This window comes from Leiobunum rupestre, chromosome 8, assembly GCF_980474605.1.
Source record: "Leiobunum rupestre chromosome 8, qqLeiRupe1.1.hap1, whole genome shotgun sequence".
Taxonomy (NCBI): Eukaryota; Metazoa; Arthropoda; class Arachnida; order Opiliones; family Sclerosomatidae; genus Leiobunum; species Leiobunum rupestre.
In genome coordinates, this window is record NC_143391.1 from 43,602,344 (window position 1) to 43,623,075 (window position 20,732).

The following is a 20,732-nucleotide window of genomic DNA, read 5'->3' on the forward strand; positions in this document are numbered from 1 at the left end:
GTAGAGGGTACCATTCCCAGCTTCAAAATTTCAGCATTTTATTAATGGTCGTAGCATTAAATGAGATTTTAGGCGTAACAAATGTGTTGTCCGAATATTTGCAAAATCCAAAGGTACACTGCAAAAAAAAGGTTCACTAGTAAATCACTAAAAGCACGCTAAAAGTGCGCAACAAAATCGGATCACTATACACCAAGAGATCACATTTGGAATTTAGTACTTCGTGTGTGTGTAACTAGTGTACTATAGTGATCTACAAGCGTGAATAATACGTTCTTTAAGCAATTCAAAAGTGTGTACAGGTGGATCACTAAAAGATCACCAGCGCAACAAAATTGGCTCACTTGCTCACTTAAAGCACATTTAGCAAACACATAAGAGAACACTACGGTTTAAGTGTTTTTTCGTGTGTTTTTAGTGTTCCTGAGTGATCTTGTAGTGTTTTTTGGCATTCTGAAAGTGTTTCAAAAACAGTTCAAAATAGAGCACTAAAAGATCACCTGCGCAACAAAATTGGCTCACTTGTTCAATTAAAGAACACACCGGAAACACAGTAGAACATTTAAACAGTAGTGTTCCCTTATTTCTTTAAGTGAACAGGTGAGCCAATTTCGTTGCACAGGTGATCATTTAGTGCTCTAATATTGAACGGCATTATTTTTGTTTGCAATTTATTAACGTGAATAATATAAGTATCTTTTTCTGCTACTACAGATATATCTAAAAAAATAGTTTAGATCCCATGCGTTGAAAAATCTTGGTTTTACCGATATGGGTAGGAAATAAATATGTAAGGCAATAGGCCCCTGGCGTAGATTAGATATCTGGCAGCATTAAAGCTATCCGCAATGAGGAAAAATACCACATGTGGCTCTCATTTTCGTCTGCTTTATTAAATTTACACTATAGTCCTTGGATAAATTAAAAGTTAAGCAGACGATTTTGAATTTACTTGTATCTTCTCTTTTCATGCACGGGGCCTATAGACGCCGTGCGTAGAAAAACAGGAATAAGAGTCGGCGCCTACTGTCCGTGTTTGAAAACAAGTGTATTAGCCATACTGAAACGAATCTAGGTGGCGCCAGCGACGCAGAAGCTTTTGCTTAGCTTCTGCTAAGTGGGATCACCGTGTATCAAACGTCTGTTAAGCCCCCTGTTCTCGTAGCTTTGACTTCATTACGTATTTGTATCCTCTACATGTCGTGGATGGCCGCCGAAAGGGGGCATAACGAAAGTTTTCAGTAGCTAATGGGGATAAAACAAAAGTATGAAATTTCAATTCGCTACCGAAATTAGACTAGGTGGCGCAGCGACGCTCAAGCTTTAGCGTCTGCTAAGATGATATATATAAACCATTTGATGTTACGCTTAGTGTACCAATTGGCACTAAAAATTTAAAGTGTTCGAAAAGAGATTATGTGGTGTACCAAATTTTACAACGTGGTGTCCTCAAAGTGATAATTTAGTGTCCCAAACCATTGATACTAGTGTTCTAAATGTGTTATGCGTTCTTTAAGGGCACCCTGATCACTTTAAGATCACTGATAGGTGAACCGAGATCACTTATAAGCGATATTTTCAAAAGAGTGAACACTCAGAGATCGTAAAAGCACACATGGGCTCACTTTGTAAAACATATACAGATCACATGTATGTGCTACCAATGTGTACAATAGTGATCTTAAGGTGAACGATTTATTTGCAGTGTAGAAATTTGCGGTGCCACAATAAAAAAGTTAGAAACGGACCGAAATTCTGAAAGATTCGATCAAATTTGGGATGTTGCGAAACAATTAGCTCTCTCAGCCTCAATTCCAGTACCAGAAAAGAATAGTTCCGTCAAAGTACCCATGAAAAGAAAAATTATTCAACACAAAAGGTTAAAAGGTACCATAATAACGGGTACTATAGGAAGTCGGGAAACGGAGTTCAAAACTATTGGCGACCAACTTAAAGCAACTTATTTTGAAATTTTAGATAGATTCGTATTAGAAATGAAAAAAAGATTGTTAGAAAATTGTTCTATTTATGAAGAACTTTGCGCATCAGACCCAAATTCGAGCGAGTTTTTGAACGTTGAAAAAATTACTGCGTTTTGTCAAAACTATAAAAGATTTAATTTTGAAATGGAGTCTCTGAAAAATCAGGTCAACGTTGCTAAAATGTTATTTAGTACCAAAAGCGGTGAAAACATAAACACAGAAAGTTTGCAAACGCAGCTTGAAACCAATGAATATCTTAAACCTCAAAATTTGCAAAATGTTTCCGATTGCTATAAATATTTATTGACATACGAGCAGGCATTCCCAGATCTCGTAAAATATTTCCAAATTGTATTATGCATACCTGTTGCTAATACTATTTCAGAGCGTAGTTTTAGTACACTTAATAGACTCGAATCATTTTTAAGAACAACGTCTGAAAATCGATTAACAAATTTAGCCTTGCTCTCTATAAATAGAGATTTATCTAATAGGTTAAGAGACAATCCTTTGTTGGGTGTTGACGAGTTTAGTAAAAAAAGAGAAGAGTGCAATTTATACTTTGAGTTAAATTTTCAAATTTTTAAATATGTAGAAGCTATAAGAGACATATTGGAGGGCAAGCCACAGCTGCCACCAAATTATAAGGGGTAACTAAAATGGTAAGGGCCACAAAATTCTTAGGGGCCACAAAATATTTAGCCCACCCGTGAAAAAACCTTAGCGCCGCTACTGGCATTATATATCGTTTCGATTGAGATATCCCTGGTCCTTCTAAGCCTAATTCTTGTAGAGCTATTTTTAATACGGTTGCATTCTTAGAGATTGTTTGTTTAAACGAAAAGTTCACGAAATTGATAATGACATCGTGAGTTCAGGGAACGTTGTAGAATTTCTTAATCCGGGTCTACAAAACCGGGAGAGCTAAGTTTTTCTTTTAACGCTCACTAGACTGTTGTTTTGGGAAAGTTTTAATCTATCGATGGTCGGGTCTTAATTTAATGAATAACACTCAATTTGGTTTTTAGTTTCAAACTATTCTTTAATTCTATAACTCTTTTTTTTTACTATACTATAACGCTGGGTTCGTCAGCGACTACTACATGCATGTCCGTTCGGGTTCTCGATTCTTTTTCTTAATGTCCAAATCGAAAGATACGTGTCCGAAACAGGAAACCCCTCTCAAATTTTGTTTCCCCCCTTCGAAATAACCATCCTTTGGACGGAAAGTTTTCGGACACCTACGGTGTCAGGCGCCAAACTCTCCGTCCCAGGATTCTGGGAACTTTCGTGGGCCTTCCCCAATTTCGCTACAATCGGAATGCAATGGTTTAAAAATAAAGAAATATTTACAAAAAAAGAACTTATCACATAAATCACAAATACAATACGAGATACAAAATTTTTCAATGAGTTTACAAACAATAAAAAAATAAAATAAAAATTATACACATCAATTAAATAAAATACAATTTTAGTTACACATATACAACACAGTAATCTATACAGCAAAATTTTTTTTTTTAGTTTTTGTTAGTGTAATTTTCTACAAACGTAAATATAAATCGAATACGTAAACCAGATTGGTAATGCGATGTCACACCATTGGATCTTTAATTCTGAGAACGTAATTTCGGTTTTATTGTTACCAGCCCTAGCGGGAGACCATACCACAGAAGCAACGTTGACATTATATTAGGCAGAGTTAAAGAACAATATATAGTTCGCGTGAGAGTTTATGACTGAAAATAACAAATTCGTCGTGCTAATTAAGCCAGTGATTGAATTAATACGCTTACTGATAGTTAAGGTGTGCGATGAATAATTTAAACGATTGTCAGTAAGTATATCAAGGTCACGAACCACGGTGGTATTTTAATAGCTAACCCATTTATCATGCCGGTGGATAGTGTTTATGGAAATTTGTTTCACAGTTTTCAAAAAAGTATTTTTATCACTAGGAGCTAGAAATCAATGAGGTTTTAAAAAAAGGTGTCCACAAGCATGATTACCAAACCATCAAAATTTTGTATGTCTTTAAGAGATAGAGAGAGAGATATATATGTATATATATATATATATATATATATATATATTAGGGATGCAACGGTTCCACTTTTTTGGACTATCTCGGTTCCGGATCCGGTACCGGTTCCTAAACTTTTGCTTTATCGGTTCCGGTTAGGGATCCGGTTCTTAAATTTTTGGTTCCGGTTTCGGTTCCGGTTCTCAACATTTAGAACCGATCGGTTCCGGTTCCTATACGGTTCCAGTGTGTTTAGTATTAATTAAAGTTAAATACACAAGCAATAGAAATGAAGTTAAAGAGAAATAAAATCCACCACATTTATTTATTTAGATAATAAAATTTGTTTTTGATAAATTATATTTTAAAAATAGTAGCTTTCTCAGTGACGTAGCTATGGGTTCGGGGCCCTCCCGCGAAACTGTTTTTGGGGTCCCTTATAATCATTAGGGCCATCTAGAGTTAGGGCTAACATGTATCGCCTTCTACAATTAGATTTAACACGTACTTGCATGTTAAATATATAAAACGCTTAAAAATGGCTTTAAGCCCTAAGTGAAACGATTAAGATAAATCAGCGTCTGGAGCATTAAAAACAAAGGTTCTGGTAGATCTTAGAAGTCTGGAGTTCAGACTCCCAAGTCCAACCAGAATCATGATCTAGATGACTTAATGTAAAATAATTAAAAAAAAATATTGCTACTATTCTCTCGTAGGGAACTCACGTAAGCGCGTTATTTGTTTATTCAATAAAGTAGAGTAAAAATGAAATCTTCTGTTTGAAAATTCCCACGGTTTCATCGTTTCAAGATGGAGGGGGTTGGCAAATGATGTACTTTCAAGTTTTGGGGAGACATTGCCTTCCTTTCCGCTCCTCATTTCAGGGGCGTGGGAACGTTTAAGAAGTTGGAGGGGGCAAAGAGAAACGAAACGGGGGTCTGGGAGCTTAGCCCCCGATGTAGAGTGAGTAATCGGTCGCGAATGTCATTAAGGCATTAACAGTAACAACAGTTATCATACGACGTGTATTTAAGTCTTTATAGTCGTTTATGAATTTCAGATACACAAATCCACAATTATAAAATGAGAATGGTTTTGAATTTTTAAAGGAGTGTAGCTTCACCGAATGCATGTGTTACTGTGAAATTGTGTTGAGTTTTCCGACTGAAGAAAATAAAACTAAAACTATCCCGGATTTCCGGATTATGCCAGTTTTTAAAGCAAACATTTGGAGGAAGAGCCCATTTTCAATTGAGAATACGTAAGGGTGTGTCAGTTGACAGTTACGTAGAAACCCACATAGAGTTATCTGAGATAGGATAAAGATGAGCTTATATGAAAAACTAATAGTAAATTAGGAAGTTTAATTACTAAATTTCAACATGCGGTAAATGTTGATAAATAAAGTTATAGAACCGTTTAAAATAATGAAAAACTCGGTTCCGGTTCCGGTTTCGGTTATCATTATTTTACAAATATCAGTTCCGGTTCCGGATACGGTTATCAAATTTTTATATTATCGGTTCCGGTTTCGGTTACGGTTGTTAGAATTTACTCGGTTCTTCTCGGTTCCGGTTCCGGTTATCCGTTGAATCCCTAATATATATATATATATATATATATATATATATCCCTCTCTTCAGGTTCTACGTAACCAAACAATACATCAAACTTACTAATAAAGAGAACACGCATTAGATATTCCATGCAGTTTATGTTCAATGTGACTGTCACAGTACCCCACGGCGTCCTCGAATGTCTTCGTCCATTGTCCAATGTCCGACATTGCGTTCGTGAAATGTACGTATAAGTTAACTTAATTACCGGCTGACTTTGTAAAGCCAGAATTTCTACACTGTAGTGATGAGCCGCAAAAGGGTGAAACTGGTCCACAGTTGGAAATCCTGGCTAACGTTAAATATAATTTGGTACAATACCGTTGAAAGATTTGAGTGACAACTGACGAAATTGTTTTACTTTCAGGAAGTACACATTTATAATGCGATTTGTTCCGACGACTTCAATTTCTTCGAAAGAGGTGGATATAAGGAACTTGACTTAGCGAAAGCTTACGAAACGATTAAGCTGAGAAATATACGTATCTCGGATAACGTGAAACTCGCGATTGAAGACTACTTGTTAAACTGCCGATACCAAGAAGCCAAGAACGGAAGTCCAGAAATTGATGTAAAGGAAAAAATCGAGACTGTAATCGCGCAAATGACGAAGATTTTCCAACTGAACCAATTAAATATGGACGAATTGAGCAAAGTTCATATTTCTGAAATAAACGAAATGGACAGTTTAGATATGACTGAAGAAGAAAACCTATTCATTTACACGCTTACTTTAATAGCGAAAAATGTTCATATCATCAAACGAGTAAAGAAAATTAAGGCTCAATATATATTAACGTGGGAATTGGTAGAATACTATCTGGACTATTATATCTTTGCACTGGCGAATCCTCGAAAATCCGGCATATGCATTCTCTTATTAAATAAACGTAAGCTCTTGCGCTATTTGGGAGAATTAGCGAAAGAAATGAGGAACGAAAACGTGTTTGATAAATCGGTAAAGGACGACGTTTGCGAAACAGTCGGACTAATAAAAAATGTCGCTTCGATGAATAAGATAATAAAGTACATGGATCTCGCTTTTTCCGAGAGTAACGGCGAAAACGAAACCGTACGAAAACTGCTCGTAGAAAGAGCGATTCAAGTGCTTGGAGAAAACTTGAAAGATGGCGACACCTCGCCAGAATCAGCAAACATTAACGAATGCGTGATTAACTGTTTATCGCGTACGTGGCCCGTAAAGATTAGAGACACAATTACCTCGTTAAGGAATTTATTGAGCCACTCCGAATATCTGTTAACTAAATTGTGTTTAAGGGAGAATAACTTTGATTGCATTAGAAAAGATCTCGAAAAAATTAGGCTGGCCATGACATACGTCTCTATAGAAGTACAACACGACGCTTTAAAGAGAGTTATTAGTCACGTATCTTCGGATATCAATATTAAACACGTAAAACAATGGATTGGTGTTTATTCGTTTCAAGCGTTTGAGACTGATGTTAAAAATGTACTTGATTACACGGAAATTAAAATTTGTTCATTAATATCATCAATCAATAACAAAAATAATAACGTTTGTGACATTTTTCTCAATCAAGTAGCGAACGAAACGAAGAAGATAAATGAATTGTTACTGAAATTAAAATACGACGTAGAATTTATACAAAGTGCCGCTGAACGACATTCTTTCGATTCCATTGAATTCAAAACGTTCCAAAAAAACACTTATAATAATAAGGATACATTTTTTCAAACATATTTAGACATTTTTCAAAGTTTAAAATATTTAGAGCGTAGTTCCACAGTGGAAGAACCTACAGGCACGGAATCCCGCGACAGCACTCATGATCTACTAAGTTATCAGAATACTCCAGCTATTCGCGTTTTTAAAGAACAAATAGAAGAAATATTTAAAAAAGATTTAAAGGCGCGATATTTTATAAAACATTTAGAAGACGAAATCAAAGAAGACCTAAATGTTAACGTTGGTAAATTAAAAGACAAGTACGCTAAAGTTGTTCTTCACGATGGCCTTTACGTAAACTTATTGCCCGATATATGTCCTCCAACGGAAACGAAACAATCATTGCTGGAGAAGTGCGAACGAATTTTAACCCGTAAAGACGAAGAAATAACAAGGACGCTTGATGAAAACGCGGATTTAATGCACGACCTTTTTCCCGAAATTACGCTTGACGATATAAGAGAAGGATATCAAATATTCAAAGGACGCAAAGCTGCTAAATTTGCTCTAGAAAATATTCTAATTGACATGCTCGTCGTATGGAAGCGGAACCAGGATATCTTATCAAATCAGACATATTTAGTCCGACCAGCGCCAACTTTGTTAGGACTCGCTTTACGAAACTACCTAGCGCACGGGAGTTGTCTAATTGACAGTTTCAAAGGGTACTCCCGAATGCAGCTGTATATCAACGCTAGGTACGTGTACATGGTGGTGAAAAAACGAAATCGAATCAAATATGACCAACCTCCCATTATGTCGCAAACCCATTGCGACGCGATTGTCGAAGAATTTAACGAAAAAATTGCCATTCAACAGAAATATTTTAGCTCTGCCCAAAATGGTAGTATAAAAAGTAAAGACAAATTTGGTTCGGACTTCCTAAAGCAAAATGTCTGGCATTACGCCGCAAAGGGGGACCGAGATCAGCTTTTGAAGAAGGTATGCTTACGAGATACTTCAGACCTAGAGGAAGAGGATTCTTTTCGTCAGACGGTTTTTGAATCTGCTGTAAGATCGAATAGTCTTAAAGTCGTTCGACTGTTTTTGAACGAAACATTACTCCTGAACACAAACAGAATCGAAGAGATATCGTTACATTTTGCGATTTCCAATAGTAACAAAGGGGTTGTCGCGGAAATTTTAAACGCAGTAACCACGTATTCGCCCAAAACATTGCAAAAAACTTCAGCTTCGGAAATATGGAACGTAATTCACGAAGCCGCCAAGAATGGAGTTGTTTCCGTTTTAGAGGAATTAGTTAAATGCATGATAAAAAATAACGTAAATTTCGACGTTAATGTAAAAGATGGCAATGAGAGGTCACCAATACACGTGGCTTCTTCATTGGGTCACTTGGAAATGGTCGAATATTTAATCAGTTTAGGCGCTGATATTGAAAACCTAGATGAAAATAAGTATACTCCGTTATACTTGGCTTTGAGACATAGACAAAATAACGTTATTAAATATTTGTTAAGTGAAAATGCTAATATTACGGCAACAACGGAGGACGAAAAGAGTGCTCTACATTTGTCCGCTCAATTTTGTGATTTAGATATTAGCCGTACTATATTAGAAAAATTTGAAGAAATGAACAGCCCTGGTTTGTCCAGCTATATTGATCAAGTAGATTATCAACATCGCAACGCTTTGGACATTGCCGTTACATATCACAGGAAAGAAACCGTTAATTACTTAATTAAAAACGGAGTTTCAATTAATTGTAGTTATGGAAGTCATCGCGTCCCACCAATGCATCTAGCGGCGAGACACGGAAATACTGAGGCATTTCAAATCTTACTTCAAAACGAAGTCGACCTTTTCGCGATCGATATAGACGAGTCAACGGTGCTTCACGAAGCGGCACGAGCGGGTCATTTGGCGATAATGGAGTGCGTTAAATCTTCTTTCGCGTTACAACTTCACCATCCTCCTGGGAGACCCCCTCGCGCGTTCACGTTAGACCAATACAAAGAAATAGATAAAACAATCGACATAATAAAAAACACCATAGACAGATGAAAGCTATATTGCGATCGAGTAATCCAAATAGTTTGAAAATTGAAGAGCTTATTACTACGAGAAACGAATTTATATCATCACACCATGGACAAGATCAAAACTCACCTTTGGCCCAGAGTAAAAACCGAATTGTAGGACAAGTGACGAAACAAAAATGTTATCCGCACATTTTCCAGTGTAAGGTAAACGAAACTATAATGCTCTTAATAAACACGCGAGAAAAAATTGAAAGAGAGAAAGCGGCTTTAAACGACCTCAGAATTCTTTCTGGCGCTGTTTCAATTAGTCCCAAACTTATTGGCGAAGATGCCGAAAGATTTGAAACAATAACGTCCTTAAACCACAAACGATTTGAACTATTTAAACATTTTGTGAATTTAGCCGATGTACGAGACCTATCCCTTTGCCTCATTCGAGCCCTTTCTGCCACGAAGAGCGACGCGAAAGCGACTACAGAAATAACGAACTTATTTGACGTCCTTCAACGTGTTTCATTTAACGAACTTCTTTCTATGGCTGACAAACACGGTCGTACGCCTTTTCACTGGGCCGTGGAAAATGGACACTCGGATGTGGTAAGCAAAATATATAGCTCTGATAAGACCATTATGAACAAAGCCGATAATGACGGATATACCGCCTTTTTACTAGCAGCTGAAAGTGGACACGAGCCCATTTTTAACTTTATCTTAAATACAGGCGAAGCTAAAGTAACATCCCAACTACTCGTTTCTGAACGCAATGCTCTGCATATCGCGTCGTCTGGCGGCCATAAGAAAATAGTTGAGGCCATTTTAAAAAAAAAGGAAATTGACTTAAACAGTCAGGATTATAAAGGCAACACCGCTTTAATAAACGCGGTCGAAGAAGGCCACAAATCGATTGTAGATTCATTATTAACAAAAAAGGCTTCCGTAGAAAAAGCTAATTCAGAATTTCACACGCCACTTAGTGTCGCCATTCGGTATAATTACATTGAGATATTCCAAACGATTTTATGGCATAAAAACACGGAAGAAAATTTATCGAAGCAACCAGAGCTTATTCGTCTCGCCGTAAGCGAGGGAAGAGAAGAAATGGTCCAATGTTTAATTTGGAAGGGTGCGGATGTAAACTGCATTGTTGATGAAGTTACTGGCGATACGCCTTTGCACGTATCCGCCAGGTTGGGTAATTCGAGGATGGTAGATCTGTTATTGAGGAAAGGAGCCCATGTTAACCAATCAAATTCAGAAAGCGAAACAGCGCTTCATATTTCCTCCAGAATAAACCCCGAAATAGTCCAAAATCTTCTCGAATACGGAGCCAATATTAATTTACAAAATAAAGATTTATCAACACCGCTTCATTTGGCCAATGAAATCTATAAAAAAGACGTCGTTCATATCTTACTTCAACACGAGGCAGATATCAATCTGACTAATAAGAAAAATCAAAAGCCAATATCTTTGGCGACTTTCAAAGGAAAAATGAAGAACTAATGGTTTTTATCTTATATGCAGATTAAAACTCAAATTTCAATAAAAATTGTAACCGAAAACCAGCCTTATGAAACAAAAATGAATTCGATTAACTATAAAAACGTTAATTTAAATCTTTTCATAAACATATTTTACAGTAAAGTCAAGATATTTTTGCGATTCTGCTAATATATAAGGTGTATTTTGTATATTAGTAATTAATTTAATTAATTGTAATAATTCATATTTTTCAAATATTTCTGAGTTTACAGAAATTGATTAAAAAAATATTTTTGTGACCATTAAATAAATTCTTTGTATTTTTCTAGGTTTTTAAACTAAGGCATTTTTCGCGGAGGTATAAAAGAGTTTATAAAAATACATTTAAATAGATTATACTAAGCAAAAGTGTAAACGACAGAGAAAAGTTGGTAGCAACATATCTAATTATTCACTTAATCGACCCTATTTCGCAGCGGTTTCATACGATTTATTCATAATGGGAAATTATTTTGGCATTTTTTTCATAAATTAGCTGTTATGTTTCTTTGACTAACAATTGTAAGTGTCCGACCTACGCAAGAACAAAAAGGCCGTCTTTCCAAAATGAATCAACCAGGTGGTAATTAATTGTAAAAAATGTTCTGTATTACATTTTAAAATAATTAAACAAATAATTTAAAATAACTAAAAACATTTAATTACAAACTAAGATTTAAAAAACATCAAACAAGATAAGTAATATCTTAACTTAATTGCGCTTTTCTAGATGATGTTTCTATCTCCGTATGTAAATTGCAATTATTTCTGTACTTTATGAAAATAATCATATTGTCAGAACCAACGCCCTCTTTCGAGGATCAGAGCTGAGTTTGCTCTCAGTCACTACAAGCGACATGTGTATTTCTAGGCTTAGCACAAAGAGACCGTGTTCATTTTTAGGCTTAGCAAAAGAAAATAAATCGTTCGGAACAATTTAATTGGTAACCATGAATGGTTCTGGAAGATGTTGTAAAGTTAAAACATGTAAAAACAGTCAAAGATATATATTTAAATGGAAGAATACGTTGTGTAACATCCATAATGGGGATACGCAAGGTAAGTGCCCATGCTTGGTTCCTTTTGGTCTACATGCATTTCCGAAAGATGTTCATTTAAAAAACCTCTGACTAAAAGCGATAGGACTGAACCATAATGATATATCTAAATATTCAAAGGTAAGTAGTATCATATAACATTTTGCTGTTATGAGAACAACCCAGAATTGAAAACTTTCAGGTTTTTGGGACACATTTTCCAGAAGGGAAACCGACCGAAAGTTACCCGATTCCAACTGTTAATCTTAGACAAAACGAAAATGTACAGTATTATCTCATTAACTTACCTGTGTTAAGTGTGAATTAACATTTTATTTTTAAATGTTTCTATTTAAATTGTGAGTAGTTCTGTGTCTCCGGAAAAGCTAATACCCGTAGAATTGAGTTTAAATGTACAGTTATTCTTATATTTTCATTACGTTTTTTCATTTGATACTGTTTGGATATTATATTAATGAATTTGAAATTACCAAGCTACATGTTTTTTGGTTTCTGTTTTATAAGTCTCCACAAAAGACTTCAACAGCTTTGAGGTTTTCAAATGAAAACCCATGTGAATTGATGTCACCTTCTCCTTTTCCTCTCAGAACAATATCATCAAATTTCAATGTAAACTCTTTTTAAAAAATGATCTATTTTAACAAATTTTACATTTCATTTCATAATTTCTAGGATGTCAACCAAACGAATACTAGACTTGATAAAAGCGTATGATAATATTTTTTGGGACAAATAAGTCTTACAAATGTTATGGCACCTTTTTGTTTTTCTTTTAGCCAGCAAAAACTATCACGGAATTAACATTTGCTAATAAAAGCCCCTGTTCGGTAAAGAAATATCCAGATATGGTTTCAGTAACACCAATAAGCTTGTTATCACCAAATTGAAATGTAAGCATAGATGATTTAATATTATAGTAACCAATGATAGGGTTGTGGCCAATAGCGTTAACATTACTTCTCACTGAAACTCACGACGTCAGTATAAATTAGCCCCACATAACAAGGGCCTATTTAAGGGGGGGGGGGGGTTGCCTAATAAAAATCAGTGAAACCTCCGTCAGCACCCCCCCCCCCCTTGAAATTTTTCCCTCAAAACCCCCCCTGAAATAAAATCCTGGATACGCCCTTGCCACATAAAGCTCTGTACTATTGTCTCACATACATTTCAGTGATCCGGTCTCCAATTTCTGAGACTGGAGACCAGATCATATAGGGTACATTCAATAACTCCTAAAATGAGCATCAGAAAACCGTACTGTACACTATTTTGTATTTCCGGTTTTTACGTCACGATGGCCAGCGGTGGCGTGTCTGCTCATGGTACATATGCAACCGCTCTTTTGAAAACAATTTCATTAATAATAAGTAATATTTTCTGGGCCGGCTAAATTTGTCCCCGCCATTGAAATTTGAAAGATGTCGCTAAACCATGGCTGATTAAAAATATCGTACAGTAACTTCTGATCTTATAATGCTCATCTTTGTTAAAAAAAATTGTGTACAACTGCGACTGACGTCACGATGGACATCAGTCAAATCGCAATCGGGATTTTTCGATATCAATGTTTATCAGTTTAGAGTAAGTGAACGTACCCCTAGTCAATACTGACTAAAGATGTGATATGATACATCAGTTAGCTTCTGCCTCCAGTTTTGCAGACCTGAGACCCTAAGACTCAGTTTCTATGGAAACGTAAGATGCTTAGGTAAATATTTTGTTTGCTATTATTGTTCTAGAATTTTCATTTAAACATCTTTGATCATGTAACTTCAAGCAAGAGCACTCGCTTACAAAGGTCCCGTGTTAGACTTTTTTTAACACCCAAAATTGACGTCATAAATTAAGCAAACTTTGGACCATCAGCCTCAACACCATTGAGAACAGAAATGGTATATTTAAGATTGCCTTATCATTGTTTTATGACTCACAAAATTACGGTTATTTTCGCAATCTTTAAAAGATAGAGTTCCTGTAAGCGAGGAATCATCAATTTCACGTGAAAACCTTCCACTTCCGATAAAATCTCCAAAGAGTGCCTTGGAGGAAAATGTTTTTGCTTTAAATGTATAATCAATTAAGATTTCCTTTCGAGTTTCACTTACTAATCTAATATTTAAAATTTCTAGGATTTAGACCATTCTTATTCAAAATCAATATTTGGATTGGAACCAAGTGAAATGTTACTGGATTCTGGTTTCAGTGATAAATTAGACCTTGAAATCAAACACAGTAGTGTATGAACTCAGTGTGGAATATCCCAACGTGATATGTCAACTCAGTGGGAAGATTTTCTTTATACGTGATCACTCTTACGCTGAAATCCAGCCATCACTTACAAAAGCAAAAACTATGAGAAGTCTAGGAATGCAAATTAACCAACCAACTGTATCTTATGATACCTTGTCTCATACAGACAGTATTTTTTATACTGGTCTTCCTTTGGAGATATTAGTTTTGTTGTTTAACTACTTAACTAAGTATGTTTCAAACTTCAATTTCAGAATGCCTTTAGGTGATCAGTTCTTAATTGTTGTAATGCGATTGATATTGGGACTACTGCTGGAGGATTTAGCAAGGAGATTCTGGTTTTCACCCGCATTGATATGTAATATTATTCAAATGTGGTTGCCTGTATTAGCTGAAAGGCTGAAACCTTTTGTGTTTTGGATGCCTAGAGAGTCGATACAAGCAGCGCCGTCCCTAGCCCTTGGTCAGGGTAGAGCGAGATTGTTTTTCGATTGTTGCCACGCCGCCCCGCGCCTCTCAAAAGGAATTTTGGCGCCCCTTTCCACCTGGCCGCTGTCCTGGCGCCTAGAGCGACCGCTCCGCTTGCTCTACCCTAGGGCCGGCGCTGGATACAAGCCACTCTACCCTCCTGCTTTAAAGAGTGCTATCCAAACACCACTTGCATCATAGACTGTTCAGAAATCTTTATTAACCGGCCATCCCTTCTGCGTGCAAGAGCTCAAACATACAGTTCATATAAGACTCATAATACTGTAAAATTTCTGGTTGGAGTCGCTCCCAATGGATTCTTCATGTTCTTGTCAAAGTGTTATGGTGGAAGAGCCAGTGATAAGTTCATATTTAATGATTCACAATTTATAAAATACACACTTCTCATTCACCAAAGGAAAAAAACTACTCACCGAACAGAAAGTAGTGAGTAGTAGAAGGATACCCAGCGTTCGAATACATGTTGAACGAGCCATTAAAAGATTAAAAGAATTCAGAATTCTAAAACAAGAGCTACACCTTAATAAACTAGCAAATAATGTTGATAATATATTAATAATATGCGCTAGTTTATCAAACCTTAAATCCAATTTGATTAAAGGAAAAAAACCATTAAATCATTGATTCATGTTAGAAATGGGACAGGGATTAAAATATTTTTTTAAACATGAAATGTGTACCTGGCTAGCATAATTAACGGCCAAAAAAGTATAGTATTTTAAACGCTGCAAAAATTTTGGAAACAAGTAAAATTTGATTTATAAAATGAGTTTAATGAGTGAAAAGTTAAAAACTGAATTTATTTATGGGAAGCAAACATTTTGTAGTTATGATTTATAACTAGATGATTGACATAATGATCATCTACCATTTTTTGGGAGCATGTGACTAAAATAAAAGGACCGAAGTCTCCCTAAGATGTCCGCAGTTGAATTTTCATCATATTCACAATCAATCCAATGAGATTCGCTAGGATCTGTCGAGTTTTAAACAAAAAAGTGGGCGTTTCTTCTTTCAGTGCAATACATTGTAAGTTTCATTTGAGTGTAATAACCCATTGCACCCTTAGGGTTTAATATTATATTTCCATCTTCTCTCAAATCCACCTTTTAGAGTTCAATTCCTCGTCCATTTGGATAAGGACTTTTAACTTCTAATATATAGTCATCGTGAACCAACCCATCTGGGCTTGCTGAAAGCCAAGGGTCATTCTTCGAAATGAAAGTTCCACTTTTGCGAACAGAATAATCCGTTATTTTTTCAAAATGTATGATGGCATTTTCCTCCTCGCCTAGTCCATGCTTGGTATATTTATTACCCATGAATGGTTTATATAATTTCTGATAGAGAAATTTTTTGGGTCAGTCTGGGCACGTTTAGGGACATTACTTGCAGATGAAGCCGTTATTCTCAAACGTCTGCTTTCACTCCAATAATTAAGTTGATACCTAGTACCTTTAGCCTGTTGAACTGTCTCTCTGCAAATCACCACTATTTTACTCTTTGATAAGCTAATATACTTATTGTAATATTCATTACATGAATGACAAGAGTGAGGTAGATTTTCAACATCGGAATGGTCATGCAAAGGTTTATTCGTAGTCTTCTTATCTTCTCTCACCCGGCCACCTGAATTAAAGGCTTCAAAAGTCGCTCGATGACTTAGGCCTAAGGTGGTGCCTTGGGTATTAGCCTAGCTGATTATTATTATTATTATTATTATTATTATTATTAATACTTGGGGTTGTTGAGCAGTGGCGGCACCAGGAATTTTCGCGAGGGTAGGCAAACCAAATAAATGGGCCCACGACCCGAGACCCACCTTTTCTCAACGAAATCCTTCAATAAAATAAAGTAGTGATGTACATGATCAACAAAAAAGTTCTAACATCAGTAAAACGAGTCCAAATATAACAGAGCTGTTTTTATTTACTAGGATATACCATGAATATATCTAGCTATGAATATACAATAGCAATAGCCTCTCTAACCTCCCGCTAAAATTTGGGTTGGGCTTATCTAGTCACGTGATCAATCACATCTGCTCCGACCGAGTGAGGAGCATGCCGTCATTTCCTTCAGTCTCCTGATTGGCTGACAACGCGTCTCTGGTCTCGAAAGTTGCCACCCAAATCAAATCGACATGATAGAAGGGCTATATCGTAGGGTTGGATATTCATGATATACCTAAAAAATGTCTAAATACATTATCGAAATTTTTTTTATTGTTATTTATAAATAATTTTATCTCTTGGGACAATTTTGAGACCCTTTATAGATCAATTTGGGGCCCCTTATAGGTGGATTTTGGGGCCCCTCCAAATTTTAAGGTAGGCAGTGGCCTACCTGCCCCCCCCCCCCCTCCAAGCGCCGCTACTGTTGTTGAGACCACTGAAATTAAAAGTTTTGCTTCGATCATTATTTTGGGCCAAATGAAGTGCAACTTCATCACCATGTTTAGCCTTTTTAAAATTTATATTTTTAAGCAGCGTTGGCTCAATGTTTCTTTTTATGCCCATATTCCATCTTGCTTCTTTGTCAGTTGCGGCAACACCAACAAAGCCCTTTTGATTTGCCATCTCAATCTTCCAAAGAAGCGCTCCAACATGGCTACAAGTCTTTCCTAATCCACCCATACAGGAGCACCCACCTTTCAATATTTCACCATTTTCACCGTTTAAGCGTATGCATACCCAAGCATTGTGAGGAGGATTAGATAAAGCTTGGGTGGGGGTTACTAAACATTTTAAATATCGTATGTTTTTCCTAATAGCATACACATAAACTGTTTGCACCCATCCACTTTCTAGCTGGTTCACAGATTGAAGGCTTGTGTAACATTTTATTTCTCTGAAATCACATGCTTTAGACTGAACTAAGTAAAAAACAATATGTGGTTGATCCAATTTTGGCCATAACTTCATATTATCTATCCATAAATCATCACCAATTGTCTTTGGATATGGAAGGACAGTTTGATCATCTTTGACAAAAACAAAATATTAACAAGGTTAATTATAAGGGAGTTACCAAGGCTTATCAAATAAAAGATATTCTTACCAAAAATTAGGGCTGAAAAATTACTTTTATCCATTTTTTTATTTACCGTTTCACACTGAAATTAATATACTAATAATTAATAGTGCAATAGAATAAAAACCTATAATAACGATAAAAGTAAATTTCGTGCCGGACGTTAAAAAGATACCGTTTATAAACCATTAAAGTGCTATAAATATTGATAGATGGCGCTCTTGTACGTGTACTATTAATGCTTGAACCCACGGGCAAGATGGCTGCTTCCATTGCTTTTTAAAATAAAAGAGTGTATAGGCCTATCTATAAAGTAACATTGGCAGGGGCGTATTAACCATTAGGTCTAGTAGGCACGTGCCTAAGGCGCTATTTTTCTAGGGGCACCAAAATTGTGATAAAGCCCCACGCTCGAAGTACGTGGGTTGCCCCTACTTAGCTGACCAGCCCGTTAGACAATGCCCAGGGGCGGAAAATTATTCTGTGCCTAAAGGTGCCGTAAGGATTAATCCGCCCCTGAACATTGGCCTTCTTGTTTCGATGTTGCTACTGCGTCACGGGTGACGTATCGATGACGATTTACTAAGAAAAACTCTGGACATAAGAGTAAATTCGACGAGGCACCCTGTTTTAAGCATAAACGTAACTGAACTACGTATTCATGACGAATGAGCTACATAAAAACAATTTCAGCAAGCGTGGCTTATTTTATTGAAAGGCCTATTCTTTTTATTTTGTTTAGTTAACATATTTTTTTTAATGAAATTTATTTCGGAAGTTAACATATTTTTTTAAATTAAATTTATTTCGGAAGTTTCTTTTTCCACCGCTTTTCCTTTTCTGCTGGGGTGAGGGTATCATTAACTTAAGCCTAATTCACCAGTGAATTTCCAACTCGCTCCGCTCAGGTCTTTGTTGAAAGAGCCGTTTTCGGTTTTTGCGACGCCCTAGTACGACGGACAAATTCGTATACTATCTCCTCGAAAAAGCGGATAAAATAAATGAAAATAATATTTTATCGAAGTGGGGTTCGAACTCACGCTCTCCTTCTAGGATCAGAGTTTAAATCTGACGCCATCAACCCCTCGGCCACCCTGACTGCGGCCTTTCTAAATTTTTCTAGGAAACGTTCTCGGACTAAATTGGTAGAACCTCTCCTCGAAAAAGCGGATCTAATTTCTTTCAAAATAAATGAAATGAAAATACACATAATGTCACTAGTGGGGTTCGAAAATGGTTTATACCGAAGGAGCAACAAACACAGCACCCCACACAAAGATAACGCAACCCAACCAAAGTCGTGCATTTTCTTGAGGACAAATTTCCTTAGATAGACGCTTTAGCGCCTGCGGCCGTCGGAAAGGTAAAATTCTAAAATTATCTTCCCCACCCCCCCCCCCCCCCCGCCCGTAAAACGTTCAGCGTAAATGCTCGTCCAATGATATTTGTACAAAACACTGCGTTAGCGTGTTTAAAGGGTAGCTGTGTTCTCCTTGTGTTTGTTGTTACTACACACAGAAAAATATTATTGAAAATTTTACAGTAAGCTGCGGTCAGCATAGATGCCAGCAGAATGCTGTTAATTTCACAACCAACTCTGACTGTTTTTTTTTATTGTCATGCTTCCTGTTAAATTTACAGCAAGATAAAATTATATTTACAGAGTATTGGTGTTTATTTAACCTTCATTCCAGACGTATTTAATACAGTAAATGCATGCAGTTTTTACAGTAAAATTGCAGTGTTTGCCGTAGTTTTAGTTATCTAACGTATTTAGTACAGAACCCATTCACAGCCTTAAAATGTCATCAAAATTTTTTCGGATTAAACAATTATCACGTTGGTTTAATGAGAACATTTCAAATATTTTATTAATCAATTCATGATAGAAATATATCAAATTTTTTATCAATTATTAAAATTATTATAACAATAACTTTGATAAAATATTTTCATAATCCAATAACAAAATTTAATCGAAAATATCAAAAAGGACTACAACTCTAGTTGATCACGTCATGGGCTAAGAAATGATAAATCATTTCTTAGCCCATGATCACGTTAAGCTCGAGCCTTTGTATTTTAGAGTTATAGGGAAAACCAATGGAAAGTAAACTATTGACTTGGTTTAAAATTATTAAGCACACGATGAACAAGGGTTGTAATTAATATAGCATTTTGCGTGGGATGCTACTTATACAAAAGAGTATATAAAAATATTTTTACGCATTTTTTAAGTAAAAAGTCAACCACGGTTTCATATTGTTAATTAACTCTCCGAGGGGACAAAGTCCCCTAGGAGGGGTTATACAATCACCGTGTCTGTCTGTCTGTGGGTGGGTCTGTCTGTCATGCCTGCGAACGCGTTATCCGTGCAAAGGTTAATCATTGCGTACGCAGTTTCTCGAAATTTCTGCGTTCGCCGTTTCTCGGAGGGTTGGCAAAACCACCGTGTGACGGTGGGCGTTAACGAATTGATTTGCGGTTCGGTTTGGTTTGGTTGGTCTTTTTTTCGTCAACGCTCACCGTCGCGACAGTTTTAATACAGTTTGATTGGATATGTGAATGTTGAATTCGTGTTGTGACGGTTGTGAATGTTGAGTTCGTGTTTCGACGGTTGTGGGTGTTGAGTTTGCTGTGTTAAGATGGTTGTGGATGTTGAGACTGTTGTGTATGGGCGTTTTCTCTCCTACCTAATGACTTTGGGACGGACCGAGTGCTGACTGTTATTCAACCTCTCAGCGTCCAATGGCAGGTTTTCCACGGTATTCGTCTTAGTATCAATTTACGATTTTTAAGCGCCGGCCGGGAATCGAACCCGGGTCTGCCTCGTGCAAGAGATGTACTCTAACCACTCAGCCACCAACGCTTGTTATTTTACGGTGTTTTTCTAAAAAACAGCTTTGGCGAATGTCCTTTAGAAAGTTATAACGTTAGGTACTATAATTTATTCTACATCATTTTAAATATTTATAAATTATATTAATCTTATATTTAATTAAATATTTATAAATTATATTAATCTTATATTTAATTAAATATTTAT

The 20,732-nt window shown here is 36.2% G+C and overlaps 3 protein-coding genes across 4 annotated transcripts in view; 2 read left to right on the forward strand and 1 right to left on the reverse strand.

Annotated features, from left to right (window-relative positions):
* LOC149933411 (uncharacterized) overlaps positions 1–6,289 on the reverse strand; it is a 24,024-nt gene extending 17,735 nt beyond the window's left edge. For both annotated transcript variants that reach the window (XM_090155832.1, XM_090155833.1), the window contains exon 1: positions 5,685–6,289. The gene's annotated coding sequence lies outside the window, so the exon portion shown is untranslated. The remainder of the gene's footprint in view (positions 1–5,684) is intronic.
* LOC149933412 (uncharacterized) lies at positions 5,714–10,729 on the forward strand. The gene is made up of 5 exons (XM_090157291.1): positions 5,714–5,808; positions 5,870–5,936; positions 5,992–7,255; positions 7,541–9,932; positions 10,009–10,729. The coding sequence occupies exons 1-4, from the start codon at positions 5,714–5,716 to the stop codon at positions 9,355–9,357; spliced, it is 3,243 nt and encodes a 1,080-aa protein (XP_090013417.1). The 3' UTR covers positions 9,358–9,932; positions 10,009–10,729.
* A 1,171-nt stretch (positions 10,730–11,900) lies between these two features.
* Positions 11,901–14,458, forward strand: LOC149933413 (uncharacterized). The gene is made up of 7 exons (XM_090157292.1): positions 11,901–11,915; positions 12,587–12,622; positions 12,691–12,741; positions 13,654–13,712; positions 13,781–13,806; positions 13,878–13,981; positions 14,044–14,458. Exons 1-7 carry the CDS (start codon positions 11,901–11,903, stop codon positions 14,155–14,157), a joined length of 405 nt encoding a protein of 134 aa, XP_090013418.1. The 3' UTR covers positions 14,158–14,458.
* Positions 14,459–20,732: the final 6,274 nt, after the last annotated feature.